The sequence below is a fragment of the Geospiza fortis genome, unplaced genomic scaffold (assembly GCF_000277835.1).
Source record: "Geospiza fortis unplaced genomic scaffold, GeoFor_1.0 scaffold163, whole genome shotgun sequence".
NCBI classification, from domain to species: domain Eukaryota; kingdom Metazoa; phylum Chordata; class Aves; order Passeriformes; family Thraupidae; genus Geospiza; species Geospiza fortis.
The window spans coordinates 1,025,490-1,042,497 of record NW_005054401.1 but is presented as its reverse complement, the minus strand read 5'-3'; the positions used below and the strand labels follow the sequence as shown (position 1 = coordinate 1,042,497).

At 36.5% G+C, this 17,008-nt stretch overlaps 1 protein-coding gene across 1 annotated transcript in view; it reads left to right on the top strand.

Moving 5' to 3' along the window:
* CPLANE1 (ciliogenesis and planar polarity effector 1) overlaps positions 1-17,008 on the top strand; it is a 61,124-nt gene that overhangs the window by 12,257 nt on the left and 31,859 nt on the right. Inside the window, exons 13-27 of the mRNA XM_031061143.1 lie at positions 1,037-1,221; positions 2,098-2,178; positions 3,036-3,200; positions 4,035-4,208; positions 7,094-7,322; positions 7,562-7,695; positions 9,256-9,473; positions 9,734-9,898; positions 10,865-11,003; positions 11,339-11,448; positions 12,496-12,657; positions 12,811-12,919; positions 13,264-13,567; positions 13,988-14,921; positions 16,089-16,252. Coding sequence (XP_030917003.1) covers positions 1,037-1,221; positions 2,098-2,178; positions 3,036-3,200; positions 4,035-4,208; positions 7,094-7,322; positions 7,562-7,695; positions 9,256-9,473; positions 9,734-9,898; positions 10,865-11,003; positions 11,339-11,448; positions 12,496-12,657; positions 12,811-12,919; positions 13,264-13,567; positions 13,988-14,921; positions 16,089-16,252 — 3,273 coding nt within the window. The remainder of the gene's footprint in view (positions 1-1,036; positions 1,222-2,097; positions 2,179-3,035; positions 3,201-4,034; positions 4,209-7,093; positions 7,323-7,561; positions 7,696-9,255; positions 9,474-9,733; positions 9,899-10,864; positions 11,004-11,338; positions 11,449-12,495; positions 12,658-12,810; positions 12,920-13,263; positions 13,568-13,987; positions 14,922-16,088; positions 16,253-17,008) is intronic.

Below are 17,008 nucleotides of genomic sequence, written 5' to 3'. Positions count from 1 at the left end.
TATATGGAGCAAGAGTCTGCTCATATGCAGTATGTCAACGATGTCAATTTAGTCAGCAAAGTTTATATTCATTATGGATGTGGTGTCTCAGAGCAATAAGAAAAACCCATTTATAGAAACTAATTTACTTAAACTGTCAGAGTTATTTCTTCCCCACACATAAACTTGATTGAAGTGTGCTGTCCAACTTTTAGGAAAGTATACTGTTATCACTGGAGTCTTTCTATTCTGCACAACTCCAGTGAATCAAAGTGTGCTGTTGACATGAGCAGGCTTCTGCTTTCCAGAGATTTAGAACTTAAGTAGCATTGTAACTCACAAATTAGTTGCTACGACAGTAAAAGGTATTTCTTCAATAATCCTTAAATATAGTACTATGTTCTCTGCAAATCTGATATGCAAGTTTCAGTTGTCTCAGAGAAGATAATCCATATTTTTGATTAATTGTGCTGACCACTGCATCTGACTGACTGTGTTAATTATGAACCCAGTAGTACTTCAAGATACAGATGTGTTGCAGTTTTGTGCAAGCTTTTTCAAGTCTCTAGCAATTATTTGCTTGTATTGTTAAACTTACTACGTATCTGAGCTGGTACATCTGATAGGACTGTGCTAGGCAACAGGGACTTGCCAGTCCAAAAACCATACTCTTATTTTCTTGTCTTTGCTTTTCTGTGTTATGCTTTAATTGTTTTTTAATCAGTCTTGTTCATAAAGATACTAATACCTGTTCTGAGGTTTCTCTGTCCGAGATTATTTCATTTCCCCATTGTTAAGCTAGCAAGGGGATTTATTTTGGGGGTGTTTAGGTTCTTAGAGTAGATTGCTGTGCTTAAGAAAATTCAGAAGAAATAATGTTTTTTAGTCAAAAATGAGGCAGAGTGCTTCATTTTTTCCCCTCACCCAAGTCAAGAAAGTAGTTGATATAATTAAGTTTCTGGGTGCATAATGCAAAATAAAAGAACATAAGAAGTTGATATAGGCAACTTCATTAACTCCTGCTTAATCTCATAATATTGTACTTCTTGAATTACAGGTTGACTGTACTATGGCGATTATTGTATAAGAAAGTGATTTGGTATCAGGTGCAGCTAAAAAGAAAAGTGAGCAAGAATGCAGAAGAGGTTTCTGTTGTCTCATTGCTTTTAAGTCATATACAAGCAACCATCCAGTCTTCAGGAGTGACATTAGAACAACATCTGAAGATTAATTCTGTATCTGGTTAGTAAAAATGTTAATTGAAAACTAGGAAAATTAGATCCAACTTAACAATCAGTAACTGACTACCAGATTTTTAAAAAGTGAACATTTGGACTTCTCTTAAATTCTTATAATTAATTCTGTCTTAAATACTTAATATCTTGGTATGTCTGTAGATTGCATTATAATTTTTAGAGCTTGTTAAGCTAAATAAAAAGACTGAATTTACTCTGGTTTGCTTTTAGCCATGTCCTCAAGAATCTGAATGGAAGATTTTAATTCTGATCTCCTGTGTTGTTTCTTCTGAAGTAAATGGGCATCATAATGTGCTGCTTACTGGATTTCTGTGTAGAAAGATTGTTCGCTCCATGTGATCATGTTGTATTCTCAAATGTTAACAACTTCAACTAAACATCTTAGTGTAACCTAAGGTGCTTGGTAATCTAAGCATATTTATTTTCCAAACAGCATACAGTTGTAGCCTAATTTCTTACACTTTACCGTCCTATGTTCTACCTTCCTTTTGACTTCTACATTGCTAAGCCCAGCTTCCCATATATGTCTCCCTTGACAATTCTGTTTCCTTGCCGTGTTCTTGATCTTTCCCTTAAATGACAATTCTAACTCCTCTTCCTACAGTGCTCCATACAATACATTAGCTCCTCCTGGAGAAGAGCTCATACATTACCTGTCCTGGCAAGGAGTTTTCAAAGTCATCTTCTCTCAGATGCTCAAAACTTACACTTAATTGTGAGAGTAGAAGTTTTCTGGGGGCTCACATATTTTGTTCTGCTTTCAGTAAATGTCTGATGCTGAAAGAAGAGCATGTGTATTTGTAAATATAAAAGTAACTACTAGAAGTAAAGCTTTTAATTTGTTAATATGTGACTTTTGTAGGTGAGGAGCAGTTCCTTTTAGGATCATACAGAGAATCTCTGGACATTTGGAAAAGATCTCTTTGTGAACTCAAGACAAATGGTAAGGGATAAAATCTTTGAGGGTGGAGGGGGTAAGTTGTGTAATAATTTTACATTTGTGACTGTTTTCTTTTCAAAAAGAGGGGATGAGATGCATAAAGCATGCATATTTGAAATTAAGACGAAATGAATAGACACCAGTCAAAACTTAAGTCTGGTTGCTCTCTGAGAAAATTCTATGCATTTCTCTTTTAATACCAGAATTTCTTAGTGATTATTAAGTACTTGGTACAGGAAAGCTCTAGACAAATTTGTGAGCAAGAAAGAGACAACGAAAAACAGATGAAGAAAAATCAATTCCTTTAGTAGCTGTAAAATTAAAAGAATTAGTGTTTGGAGAGTAACAAAATAAAACTTGCATCAGGAGTTTTTGTAAGAGTTGATTTGAAACAGATATACCAGAGTTTCTTTTCCAGGCATCATGAGAAAATTTTCTGCTGGTTATTAGAATAAAGAATACTTCATTGAGGAAAAAAATTCAGAATATTGGAGGCTTGGTGGGTGTCTAAGCAACTCCACTGTGGTTCAGGCACTCTTTCTTTGAAGGCTAGACTTCCTTAAGCTCTCCTGACTTTTTCTGTGTCTTAACAGTTATGCATAGTATTGCTTTGAAAACTGCCATATGTCTAGAAATAAAAATGTTGTAGATGAGGATTAACTTATTAGGGACTTAGAGGCTGTGTAGAATGACCATATCCTAAAGTAGCTGCTCCTGATTTGTACTCCTCAAAGTATATAGTTTATGTAGATGTGTTTCTGGAGAGAAAAGAAACAGTACTTTCACTTGCTACATCTCTTTTTATGTTTATTTTTTCTCTTCCACTTGGACTTGTACCTTTTTTTTATCTTTTAATGCAGGAGGAAAAAGGGCATGTTTTCTTCAGCGTAGATACTATCTTGCAATATTGTTTTGTCACCTGTATCAATATAACTTGTGTGAAGCTCAGGGACTCTGCGATCATCTGGTAAGAGAGATTCTAAGGCGATCACAACTCTCCACAAGTCAGATGGAAGAATTTTCCGGTATGTTTACATTGCCTAAAAGTGTGGTAAGGTATGTTGACACTGTTTGAAGAACCTAGTGTCTAATTTCTGTGCCCTCACATGCACACCTGACAGCTTTTGATGCTTTTCACTTTACACTGTTTTTAGTGACTTTTTCTGATCCTCAGATGATATTTCAGCTGCACTTGTTGGAATATGTGTTTAGACAACTCTCACTGTCTACTAGTCACCTGCTAAATATTTTTAGACTCAAATAATCTCAAAGAAGGACTTTGAATAAGAAAAATAAGGGGGAAATTATGTGATTGATTTTTAATTAATAATATATAATATAATATTATTTAGAATAATAATGTCTATAATAATATATGATTATTTATAACATTGATATATTATTTATGTTAATAATATATAATATAATTATGTAATTATATTATATTTTATCTTTTTTTATGATACAACATGAAAAAACAGCAGATTCTAGTTTGGTCACCAGTCCTAATTTGACAGTAGGATGTTTTTGCAGATGCTTGTAAATTTTTTTTTTTACGAAGTCTGAATCTAAGTGAAATCTGAATTTCCAAGTTTGAAGAAGTGGTTTTTTTTGACTCAATGCAGGTCTAAATTTAGATGCTAAAAGTCCATCTCCAGTCATTAAAAACCTAGTAGAAAATTCTTCTAATATTAGTATAATGTGTAATTAGTTTAGAAGATTAAGCTCTGTAAGTTCTGAAAGCTTGTCAAGGAATTATGTAAGTTTGCTTGTTTTGTAACCTGTAATTGAATAATTTTAGCATTCAAATTTAAAATAATTTTTATTGTAATGTTTTAATTTGATTTTTCTTTTTTTAGATATCAAGTATTTTCAGCATGAACTGTGGATGGTAACCAGCATTCATACTGACACTGCCATGGCTGTGATTCGGTCCATGGCACGATTCATGGCTGCTTATTTCACAAAGCAGCTGCTCTATATCTTTCCTCCCCACAATGTTGACATCCTTCATCCACTTCACATCAAACAAGGTATTTCTTGTACAAGCTGTTCTAGTTGCTTAAGTCTACAATTTTTTTCACACGTATCAATGATGTCTGTTGTGCTTTAACTTGGTGATCAAGTTAGCTTTTCAGTGGAGTAGGAGACAGAAAAAACTGTAAGGATGTCACAAAAAAAGTGTAGCTGATACAATTTTTTTTCCAACAGATAGGATCCTTTAGGTTGGAAGATACCTGTAAGATCATTGTGTTCAGCCATTAACATTGGCAAGCCCACCACTAAACCATGTCCCTACACACCACAGCTTCACATCTTTAAAATACTTACAGGAATGGAGACTCAACCCCCCTTCCTGAGCAGCCAAGTCCAGTGCTTGACAGCCCTTGCAGAGAAGCTGTTTTATCTGATATCCAGTCTAAACCTCCCCTGGCATAACTTGAAGCCATTTCCTCTTCTGTCACTTGGCACTTGGGAGAAAAGATGGATCTCAACCTGGCTACAGCCTGCCTGCCTTCAAGGAGTTATAGAGTGATAAAGTCTCCCCTGAGCCTCTTCTTCACCAGGTTAGACATCCCCAGCTCCCTCAATTGCTTCTCACAAGACTTGTGCTCCAGACCCTTCCCCAGTCTTGTTACTCTTCTCTGGACATACTCCAGCACCTCAGTGTCTTTCTTGTACTGAGGGGCCCAAAACTGACCCCAGCATTCAAACTGACCTCACCAGTGCTGACTACAGAGGGACTATCACTACCCAAACCCTGCTGGTCACATTATTCCTGATACAAGCCAGCATGCCCTTGGCCTCCTTGGCCACCTGGACACACAGTGGCTCATGTTCAGCCTCTGTCAAGCAACGTGCCCTGGTCCTTTTCCACTGGACGGCTTTCCAGGCACTCTTCCTCCAGCATGTAGTGTAGGCAGGGGTTGTTGTGATCCAAGTGCAGGACCTGACACGTGGTCTTGTTAGATACCATACAATTGTCAATCCAGAACCTTCTGCTGAGCCTTCCTGCACCCAGCCATAGAAGGAGATCAGGCTGGTCAAGCAGGACCTGCCTTTTTCAAATCCCTGCTGGCTGGGCCTGATCTTGGTTGTCCTGTCTTTGTCTCAAGATGATCCATGACTTTCCTCTGCCTCGCAGTCAGGCTGACAGGTCTGTAGTTCTCCAGACCCTTCTTCCAGCTCTTCCTGTTGATGGGTGTCCCTTCTGCCAACCTCTGGTCAGCTGGAACCACCCTGGTAAGCCAGGACTGTGGGTAATGATGGAAGCTGGCCCAGTGAGTATTTCCTCCAGTACCCTTTGGTGGATCCCATCCAGCCCGATAGAATTGTGCATATCTAAGTGGTGTAGCAAGTTGCTGACCATTTTCTTGTGTACTGGGGTCTTCATTCTGTTCCCTATTCCTGTCTTCCAGCTCAGAGGGCTTGTTACTCAGAAAACTGGTTTTTCTATTAAAGAATGAGGAAGGGAAGGCATTAAGTCCCTCAACCTTTTTATCATCCTTTGTCACAATTTTGCCTAAAGATCTGGCTCTGACTGGCTTTGATCCTCCCAAAAGTAGGATAACAGCAGTGCTGAAGAAGTACTTGAATCTGTGATCTGGTGTAACCCCAGCTGAAAAGCCAGAGGAAGACATTTTTTGCTTATCTGACAGTCAAAGTCTTGGAATCCAAATCCAAATGCTTCAGACACCATATTGTCAAAGCAAATGGGAATGCCAAGTTGCTTGGCGTTGAGTCCAGTAGTACTTGATCATTTAAGTCCTGCTTCTTAGCTTATTTCTGAGAATTACTATTTATCACAGTGAGTGGTTTCAAAGAGATTCCATTTAAAGATTTCCTTTGTTAGGAAATTTTTATTTTCAGAGCTACTTTTTCAAATGTTTGTGAGAATAAAGATTTGTTTGGAAGCATTTTAAGTACCCTACCAGTAAGTTGATATTAAAATGACACATATTTTTTACAATAGTAACCACCTAGTTTGATTGATTAGGTTTTCTGTAGTGTATTTGAATACACTGAGTATTTTTAATGTTTCTATACTACAGCATGCCCTGGTATCTACTTCTTTCTTTATGGTCCCTTGAATGCTTTATTTGGACAGCTTTCAAGTTATACCTACAAAACAAAACCTTGATTTTAATACTTGGCTAGGCAAAGATCAATGTACGTGGTGAGACAATCAGGGTAAAATTACATTGTGCAAGTTGGATTAGTGTGAATAATTATTTAATCTCCTAAGTAATGCTACGGTCTGAGCAAAACAGAACCTGTGAGAGAAGCAACTAACTCCTTAGAATTCATGTTGATCAGCGTCTGTCCAGGAGAACCAGGAAGCAAAACCTTGAAAAACAAATCTAAATATGATTGACAAAAAAAGAGATAGTAAATTTGCCTGAAGTTTGTATCTATATACCATCTTAAAATCAATGAATCACTGAATGTTATGACTGTTCTTTGTCAAAAATGCATTTTAACTTTGTCTTCTGCAATAAGCATAGTGTGTACAAACAATATGGGTACACTAGTAAAACTCTAGGAATTTCCATTTATCTCATGTGTGCCCTCTGGTATACCCTACAGATATGAAGAATATTTGCAAGTGGTCTGTCGGTGTGATAAAGTCTTTAAAGTGAAAAAACCCCAACCCCACGAGTTTTGCGCTTGCTTTTATATCCAACATTATTAAGCAGGAAAATAGCCTATTCTGAACACACTCTTACTCCATTGCATGAGCTGCATCTGCTGCTGCAGATGCACTTCCATAGTATACCTCTAATAAAAGTAAATTAATAATAAAAGCAGTTGTACACTGTAACTAATCCACAAGCAATGTGAGCAAATGAGTCCTAGATTATTCATCTGATAGCATGAGGATTTATGTAAACTTTAATATGTGCCTTTCATGTCACAGACTTACCTCCTCGTGTCATTCCACTGCAACACTCTTTGGTGACCAGAGCCGTCAGGGACCAGAAGCTTTCATCTGTGTGGACAGCTGAATATGCTCTTGATTTGTTCTTTATTGGTGGACTTGTTCCAGAGGCTGTGTGGTTAGCACAGACACTTGGGGACTGGAAGCTGTCTGTGTCAGTTGGTCTGGCCTACCAGCTGTATTGTCAGAACTCCGAGGAGCTCTCAAGGTAAACTTGCAATTGGAATTAGTATACTATTTTTTGTTACATACTTCTTTTCATGAAATTTATTGTGACAAGCTATATATATAGCCTCTGAAGTTCATACTCCCAGACTCCTACTAGATGTAGAACTTAAGGTGCTATGATTAGTTATTTTGGCATAGATACTATTTTAACAGACCTTCATTGGATTATGTATGGATTTTACTTTGTTATTCATGAGCAGTTTCTTGTTATACTTTCAGAATGAAAAAACCAGAGTGTCACCTGCCATTGAGCTTATTACCAATGCAGACTTTTCAGGAAAAGTTAAAGTCTTTGTTAGGACAGCCAGTAACTTCTGAAACATCAGGACATATTAAATACAAGAAGTTCACAGGTACTTCAAATGAAAAGTAATTGTGGTTATTTTTCATGTTATTTGACTACATATACAGTGTTATACACTGTCTGAGAAAGAAACAATTGCTTTGTCTTTTCCATTGTGTGTATTACTGTTATAATATGTTCAAGCACTTTAATTTTGTGAGGGTGTGTGTTTTGGCTTTGATCATTCCAGAAATGAAATAAATTATCAATCTTGTCTTCTCATTTGTATTGTCCAAACCTTTATTTGACCATATTTGATATTAACTTATTTGGAAGAAAACGGAATCTTCCTTACAATAAACAAACAAAAAAAATTGTGTTTTAACAAATATGGGAAGTATCATCACACTTGAAATTAGCTATAAGAAGAGGTTTAGTTTTGCTTTTTCCTTTCTGATAAAGTGAATCCCCAGATCCAGCAGCTAGCAAGGCTAAGAGTGTATTCCCAGTAGGCACCTACAGAGCACCTATTTAGGACTGGCCATACATAAACACCTACAGACCTGCTCACCACTGACACAGGCAGCACCAACAACCCTGTCACCTCTCCCTCTCCTGTTGGTCAGGGTTAAGATTGACATATAGGTACCTGTTTGTACAGTGTGTGTCACTCCAGTAGCTAGGCCAGTGGCAAGACCATTAGCTGAGTAGATGACCAGCTGACCCAGTTGCTGAGTGTCACAGGTAGCTCATGTCTGTGTATGTAAGCCCCCAAAGCCCCAGCCCCTCTCTGCTTTCTGGTACTCAGAAAACTTACAACACCCACTCACAAACACCCTCTTCCCCCACACACATACACTGTCCATGCACCCCCACAGCAGCTGGCCTGGAGCATACAGTCCTGGCAGTATATAGAATACAACAGGAGTAGGTCTGGGCTCCTCCACCTGTCCAGGTGCCTGCCCTTCAGAGACACAGACATACCAATGTACACACTGTATTTCTGGCATGTGGTCATGGCTCCCTTGGTCTCCCCTTGTCTTGCCCTTAGAGACATGAAGGCACAAAAGCAGGTCTCTCACTTGTCTCTCTGGCTGTTGGCCAGGTCTTCACTGGACCCTGCAGATACTGTGAACTCCTAACTTAATAATTAAATGCTGAAATTCACAGTTAACTAGGTCAACCTGACCTTACTTATATTCTACAGAAAGTTTACTGGCACAATTTCTATATTTTATTCTCTTTTTGTCTGAAAGCGTTTTAAGTTCTTATCAGCAGGTGGACCTACTTACTGATTAAAGAGTTGCTTTAGTCATTATTAATAATGTACCCGTTTATGCCTTTTTGGTAAGAATGATTTGCCAGAATGTTGTGCCAAGCAAATACCTGGCTAAAAAGTTCCGTTGTCTACCTAGAAAGGCAATAGGTGTCATGGCAATGGGGCAAAACTTAAAATTAGTAATTGAATACTAGTTTTTAATGCATGAGATCTTATCTTAAAGCAAGCAGATGAGGTCAGTCATTGTAATATGTGAATGCAAATTCAGAGAACATAACCTCATGATGTCAGAATGAAGATCCATGTATTGACTCATTTAAATTATTGGTTTCTGGGCTTAATATTTTATAGATCCTATTGAAGAGGAAGATGCAGATGTTCTTTACAGTTCAATACAGGAACTACTGAAAGCAGCTGTTATGGCAGATGTTGATATTCTCTCAGAGACATTTCAGCTTTTGATGGATTCTGTGAAGGATCTTTGCAGAAAGTTTAATGGTTTGGTTCCAGCTGGGCTCTGTCTTCCAGCACCACCATTGTACTGTCCTCAACCAGCTTCTCTCAGTGAAGTAAGTCTGTTTCTAGTGTGTTTGTTTGACAGTATTTATGAATAATGAGCTTTATTTTGGTTCTTTTGAGCTCATTTTTCTGTTTTCTTCTATGTCTGCTCATTTACCTAAGTAGCACAACAGTGATGAGAAAGTATGAGTGCCTCTGTGTTTTTTCCATAAATGATCTATGCTATAAAGAAGATGGGATTAGGACCAGTAACAACATTTAGCTGTATGTCCTTTCTAATTTTGAGCTTTGTTTGTCTTTGCATTTTCAGGAAGACAGCGATGACATTCTTTTAAAAACAGAGAAAGAAGTCCGTCAGAAAGTGTCAGGAGTTCTTCAGCGAATTATCTTGCTCTTCCGGGCTGCTCATTGTTCTTGCTCTGCAGCACAGTGGTATATTACACAACTGAAGTGGGCAAGAAAAGTTATGCAGAAAGTAAACATTTAACTTTGTATTTTTAACTTGATTATCAGTTGTAAATATTACTGATAAGTTTGCAGCTGCAGAAGCATTCAGTCTCACCTTGGCTTCGATGTCGTGTTTTGTAAATGTCATCTTCTAGTTTTACACTTCATTTTTATAGGAAACCAGAACTTAAAAATACAGGATATCTAAATCATAAACTATTTCCTTTTGGATGTCTTTCTATACCTACTTGGTAACATATGCATTAATTTATTTTCCATTAAAAGAAAAAAGCAGACTTTAATTGGGAGTTATAGCTGTTAGCTGGAAATATGCTCCAAATCACTTAGGGTTGAATATTAACAGAGAATGTAATGCTCACTTCAGGTAAAGGGATCATCTTAGTGCACAGAACTTGTAAGATCTCATTTTACCTTTGAGCAATTTGTTTGCACAGAAGCAAATTCAGAATAAATTGATTAAAAGTTTTTGTGTCTATGATTCTCTCTTCCTGCAACCCCCCTGCACCAGCATTAATGCAGTGATTGAGATCAGGAGCTGATCTGACTGAAAAGTATTTACTTCTGTTTGCTTGGTCACGTGCCTAATGTTGGCATGGGGAGCTGGTCAGACATTCCAACTGAAACTGGAGGCAAAGCTAGTTAGCCTTGGTGACAGCAACCTGGACTGTGTTGAATCAGTGTGGTTTCTTGATTGTGATCTTAGTTCTTATACTTTGTGTTACTCCTGTATTTCATGGTAATCGGGAGTACCATTCAAACAAAAACATTCCTTGTTCCATAGTTTATATGAAACATATCCCTTTAAATGAATTTTCAGAGTAGTGATTTGAAGAAAATAAAAGCAAGCTTCAGGCAGTTTTACTGATCTTGGCAGCATTCTAATAACTGAGAGGCTGTGCATCTAGTAGTGATACATGTAAAATGTTAACTGATTTTTATTTCCATTTTGATTTTTATTTACCTGTTGTTATAGATTCGAATGAAAGGTTCTCTTCCTACGCTGAGTCCATTCCCAGAGACTTTGCTTTGTTACTGCAATTTCCGCACTGCTCTCTATGGGTCTACATCTTCGGAAGCCCATCAGTTTGATGACATTACCTGTAAAATTTTAGGTCTGTATGCAGTAACATAAAATAATTTAGAGCTGGAGAAAAGAACTTTAGTGAAAATCCACAGCTGGCATATTAGGTTGAATTAGTATATTGCAATGTGTCAGGAACACATTTCGTTTCCAGCTTTTATGTTAGTTACCGAAACTGTTTCTGTAAAATGTGCTGTTCTGGATTGGGTGTGAGGGGTTGTGTTACAGACCTGATAGATGTGAAAGAACATGAACACTAAGTGCGACTAAGGAGCTGTAGCTCCAGAACAATACTGAAAAAATGTCAGGCTACTCTATTTAATTTATTTAAATAGAATCTCATCATATTGCATTTTTGTATTGTAGGTTGGTTCAGAGAGTTCTGTGCATTATGTTGGATGTTTCATGTTCGTGAAAAATTATCTGACAACTGTAGGCGGTACCAAACTGCAAGGGAAAATATTAACAATATCAAGGTAATTGTGTTACTAATATAGTAGAGATACATCTTAATTGCATGAAGCTATGAGAAGAATTCTGAAGATCTGCTGTATATTTCTGTGAGAACTTCTATTTGCTTTACAGAACAAAATGAGCACAGTGCTTGCAATGTGAATTACATATTTGATGATATGGAACAGTGTGCTGTGCCTGTGATCTCCATCTTCCTGCCAATATTTCTGTTAGGCTTTTGCTTGGTATTTGAGTCAGAAGAGTTGCCAGGAAAGCAACAGCTTCTACACTTGTTGACCTAAGAATTTACTTTCTGGCTGTTTTTTTCCCTATTAGGTCAAGGTATTTTGAGAATTTCCTGAATAATACATACTTAGTACACCAAAAATTTGGTTTATGGTGTGTTAAATATACATGGTTGTCAGAAAGAGTACTGAAAAAAATTAAAATTTGATCATGATTTGTCTACTTATACCTTCTCAAGTGATGTCAGAGGTCCAGGAAGAAAAAGAAAGAAACTACTAACATATTTGTCATGTATTCTGTAACAAGTTCAAAGTTCTTCTTCACCAGAAAAACCAATTTCAGAAAAACAGGATGGCTCTGTTTCAAATGGTGGATTATTCTGATTTTTCTGTACTTCATCTGACAGTGACAAATGAGATAGAAAATACTGTTCAAAATCAACCAATCCATCTTAAAAGCCTCTTGCAAGGCTTAATTATCTTGCTAACAAGAAAGAATTTATGGTCACCTGAAGTCAAAGTAGAATTACTTACTTCACAGTTTAGGCAAATCCTCAGGTTTTACTTGTGACTGTAAACTCTTCAGCTTCCATGTGTGCTAATGGAATTATTTCCTAAGCTGATTTTAAAAAAGCCCTTTTTTCCTCTCTTATTTTTTTAATGTACATTATGATCCGTTGATCTGTTTCCTGCCCTACTACACTCCTCTGCTTGCAGACGAGTTAGAGATTTTTATTTTTAAGAAGCATTACTATTTGCAATGTATTAATCATTTTGCTGAAATACTTTGTTCAGAATAATTAATGTTTCTGGTAATTTTTTTAGGATCCGAGTAAGAACGGATATGATGCCTACACAGTTGAGCATTGTCTGAATGCAGTGGAGTGGGCTTGTCGAATGCTTCCTTTCTGCAGATTCATGAATGTTGAAGAATTAGTTCAGGATGTAATTTTAAGTCTGCTTGGAGAATTGCCACCAGTAAAAAAGGTGAAAGACCTTAAAACTAGAATAAAAGCAATAGAGATTATCACAAATATTTCTCCTCCTTGGAAAACCTACTAGTTCGATTTTCTCATGGTGTAAGTTACATGTGATAAGACACGATAGCTACTGGAAAAGATGCTTTCTTTTTTTGTGTAGGTGGCAGAGATTTTTGTAAAAGCATTTCCTAATCCTGAAGATGTAAGAGTTCCACTAAGGGATAAATATAATGGACTTCAGCAGCGACTCAGACACAGTACTGTTAAAGGTAATGTTCATCATTCTTCCGGAAATTTTAAACAAGGTTTGTTTTTCATCCTAGTTATTAGCTTGTGACAGTACTTTCTGTCATACCCATGCAAACCGATTATTGTTATTTTCAGTTGGAAAACTTTGAGTTTTGTCACAAAGTCTGTGTTTTCTTTCTGATACATACGATTTCTAGGGTATCATGGCTTTCAAAATGTTGATGTTTCTTCACTTTATCACAGTTTCTTGTTGAATTTATAAATGGCTCTAGTTTAGGATTTTAATTGAAATCTAATTCATGTCTCAATTTGAGACTAAGTTAAAACTGAAAATTAAGACAGAAAACTTGGTTCTTTCTTTCAGAAGATCCTGTAAGTGAAGAAATGATGTCTGTTATACAAGCTGCTGAAGAAGTGAGGAAGAAGGCCTTGAGACGTGTAGTAAAGAACATAGGCCCTATAGAAGTTAATATTTGGGAGCCAGTAGAAGAGGCAGCTTCAAATGATGAGGAACACTGTTATGACAGATTCTCATTAGGCACTAGTCTAAGCACAAGCACACTTACTGATGTTGGGAATCCTCAGGTATATAATGCAGACACAGCAGACATACTTTCTGATGCTTTGTTTACTGAAGAAACAAGACCTCAAACACCTTCATTCCCAAGGTATGAGACAATTGCAGCAGAAGGCTTTTGATTTAAGTTGGGGGAGGGTGGGGGAAGTTGTCTCCTGCTGATCAAGTAATCTCTTCACCAAACAGGTTAATTGTCACTATGGGTGATTTATCAAGTGAAGAATTACAGATTTCCCAAATTGTAGAATTGCCAGTGTCATATCAGTTAGTATATGACAAATTATTGAAGTGTAAGTTACTATCAGCTATGTCTACATTCATATATGTTACTGCCTAGTTTCTGTCTGTGGATTTTGAATTTGATTAACTTGCCACCTATACATTGTACTAATGTAAATTTAGGGGGTTTGGCTGTTTTTAACTTCAGTGGAAGATAAGGAACTAATGTTGCATGTAATTCTTTTTAAAATGGGTTTGAGTATTAATGGTTCTTACATCTATTGTCTTACAGGGAAAATGAACTCCAACAACAAAGGGAAGTAGGTAACAAAAATACCGCGCGCAAGATAAAAGCCCCTAACTGTAAAACAAAACATAAAGACAAAATGTGTAGGAGAGACAGGCTTAATCAACATAATTTGCCTGTAGTTGGTGCTTGGGAGTTTGAACGTGATGATGATGAGTATGTTAGATTTTTAGAACTCTTTTTGAGTTATGTCCTTGAGAGAGACCTGATAAAGTACAGCAACCTTGGAATTCCATTTCTCACTAGCTTTTCTGGGCTGCTTCGGGAGCAAGAGTTGAACTCTCTCTTTTTCGATGTTCACACAACACTAAAACGTCGACAAAACAAAACTAGAAGTCAAAGTGTGTTTAGAGCAGGGTCTTGCTATACTGTCACCCTGGCATCCTGTGATCCTGGAGAAGTATCTGCGTATAATGAAAACAAAAATATATTGGAAAAACCAACAATTGTACAGACTGTTGGGCAGACCAGAGAACCTTCTGTGTGTAACCTAAAAAAAGGACTTAAAGAAGGCTTATTTGGTTTAAAATACGAATTGATATACAGAGCTCAGACTGACAATCAAGGAGTCAGTGTTGCACAAGCAAGCCAGACCTTTCGTAACCATACTTCCTCTACCCTGCAAACTCAGGCAATTCCTAAATACGTTTACAAAACTCTTGATGTAGTTGGTATTGTACCAGCAGAAGAACTGCCTATAGATTTGATGGGCAAATTGAGCAATATTTCAAAATTGCTGGAGTGGATGATCAGATGGTCCGATAGAAGACTGCTCCATGGATCCAATAAACAAGATTCCTTAGAAGAGACTCTCCCAATGATACATCTGAAAACATCATCAGTAGCTGTCCTTACATCTTTTTGGTTGTTAGAACAGTTATATGGAGACAGATCTCAAACAAGGAACATAAAATGTAAGGTAAGAAAAAGAATGGTACAAGTGTTAGTGAAGTGTGTGAGTGAGTTATGCCAGTAGGGAAAAATCACATACCTGTTTTGCCTTATAGTTCTGTTCTCAGTAAAACACGGAATATTGACTAATAGCCTTTCTTTTAAGAGTTGCTAAGAAAAGGGAAAAAATCCAGAAATACTGAAATTCTGTCAGGAGAAGTACTTGAGTTGGAGATGAAAGTTCTGTTTGGAAGTTCAAAATATAAGTAATTTATCCAGATACCACATTTTTTGCACAAATTCCTGTAAGTTTGACCACTGTGTCTGGTTTTAGACATCATCTTTGAAAAAACATACTTCTAGAGATAGAACATGGCAAAGCAAGGCAAAGAATAAAGAAATAGTCCTCTTGCAAGAGTTTAAGTTCATTTCTGTTTGAGGACAGTGCAGATACAGTCTGACTGGAGTATTTTAACTGGTTAAAGACCAGTGAAAAATGACTAGCACTGTTACAGAGGTTTGGAGTATATCTGTGGATATGAAGGAGATTTGCCAGAGAAATGTGGTACATATTGCTTTAGTTTATACTTCAGAGACAACTGGATCACTTAGCTTCTTTAATTAATGATACATAGAGTCAGAGAATACATGAAAGGCTTTGAGAGAAGAAGGTTGTGGGATTCAGGTTGAGAAGGCTTTTCTCCAGTTTCAAAAGGGATTTTTTTCTTACTTTTGGTTTGTATTTTCTGTTTTTTTGATAAGTATTTTATTTGCAACTTACAAATCTTGTACATGCATCTAACCACAAAGTTATGTATCTCTTTTTGCCTTTCATACTGTTTTCGGTGATAATTTGAGAGTTCTATATTGTCTGAATGAGGCCACATCTTACTGTTTATATTTATGTTGATTATTTTGTCATGTAGTGTCTTTGACAATTCATACTCAGTTGACACTGAGAAACCTTTCTTATATTTGCTTTGGATAATTCAGAGGACCGTTGCTTCACTTAATGCAAAAAGGGGAGAAACACATGTTTCTGTAAATCTGTAAATCCAGGATTTCTTGGCTCTATAATAAAGAAAAGGATATGCATTAAGTATAATAATTCTATATGAAAGCATTGTGGTTTTTTAAAAGTACTTGCTATTTTTTTTAACTAGTGAATTTCGATTATCGTTATTTTTATCAACAGCATCCAGAGGACCAGTATCTGAAAGAAATTGCATCTCTATCAGAAGCCCAGTCTAGAACAGAGGAAGAAAGTAGTATGGATGAAGGCTCTTCCACAGTGGCCAATTCTCCTCTTGATGTCCAGATTGTACAAATCTATGATAATCTTTGTGAAAGTGATTTGAGGTAATTTTTTTTTTAACCTAAGAACCCTAGTTGGTCATAATTCCTCTACTGAGCAGCATGAAGAGATCTACTGTAATATATGTATTATATACATATTTATATTTATGTATTATGTACATGTTTAATTTTGTGCAAAAAGTCAAACTTGGGCATATTGGTTACAGCTGCATGAAGCAAATTAAATATTCTCCATCAGCACATGTACATAAGGTAGTTGTTGCATATTAAGTGAATTGTATGTGGTTGTTTATAAGCTTAGTCATGTGGAAATAGGATCTAGATTTCCAATATAACAGATGTCATGGTTTTCTCAAAGAATTCAGATAACTTCTCCTCTCTTCAGTGTAATTTTCTTTGATTTGAAATGAGTGGTTCACAATGTTAGTTTATTTTCCTCTGGATCTGTAATCTAGCTGTGTTCATATGCGTGCATGTCAGAAAAATAGATGGAAAAAGCAGTAAGTTTTTTTTTGTTAATATCTTGCACTTTCTTGAAGATAAAGAATCCTTAACCTGAATTCCTCTGTGGCATTTAATCTTATATTGCAATAAGAAAAAAAATTGACCTATAGTATTAGAATATATATAGAGAGTGAGTTATATAGATCTCTAGTATTCTGAAAATAATCTCAAGTATTTTGAGACATAATTGTATGTCTTGTCTGACCATTTCCTATTTTTTTCAATAAACGAAGTTCCTGTGAGGGAGATAAATGTAGCCTTAACCAGATGATTTTAAAGACATAGCACAATTTG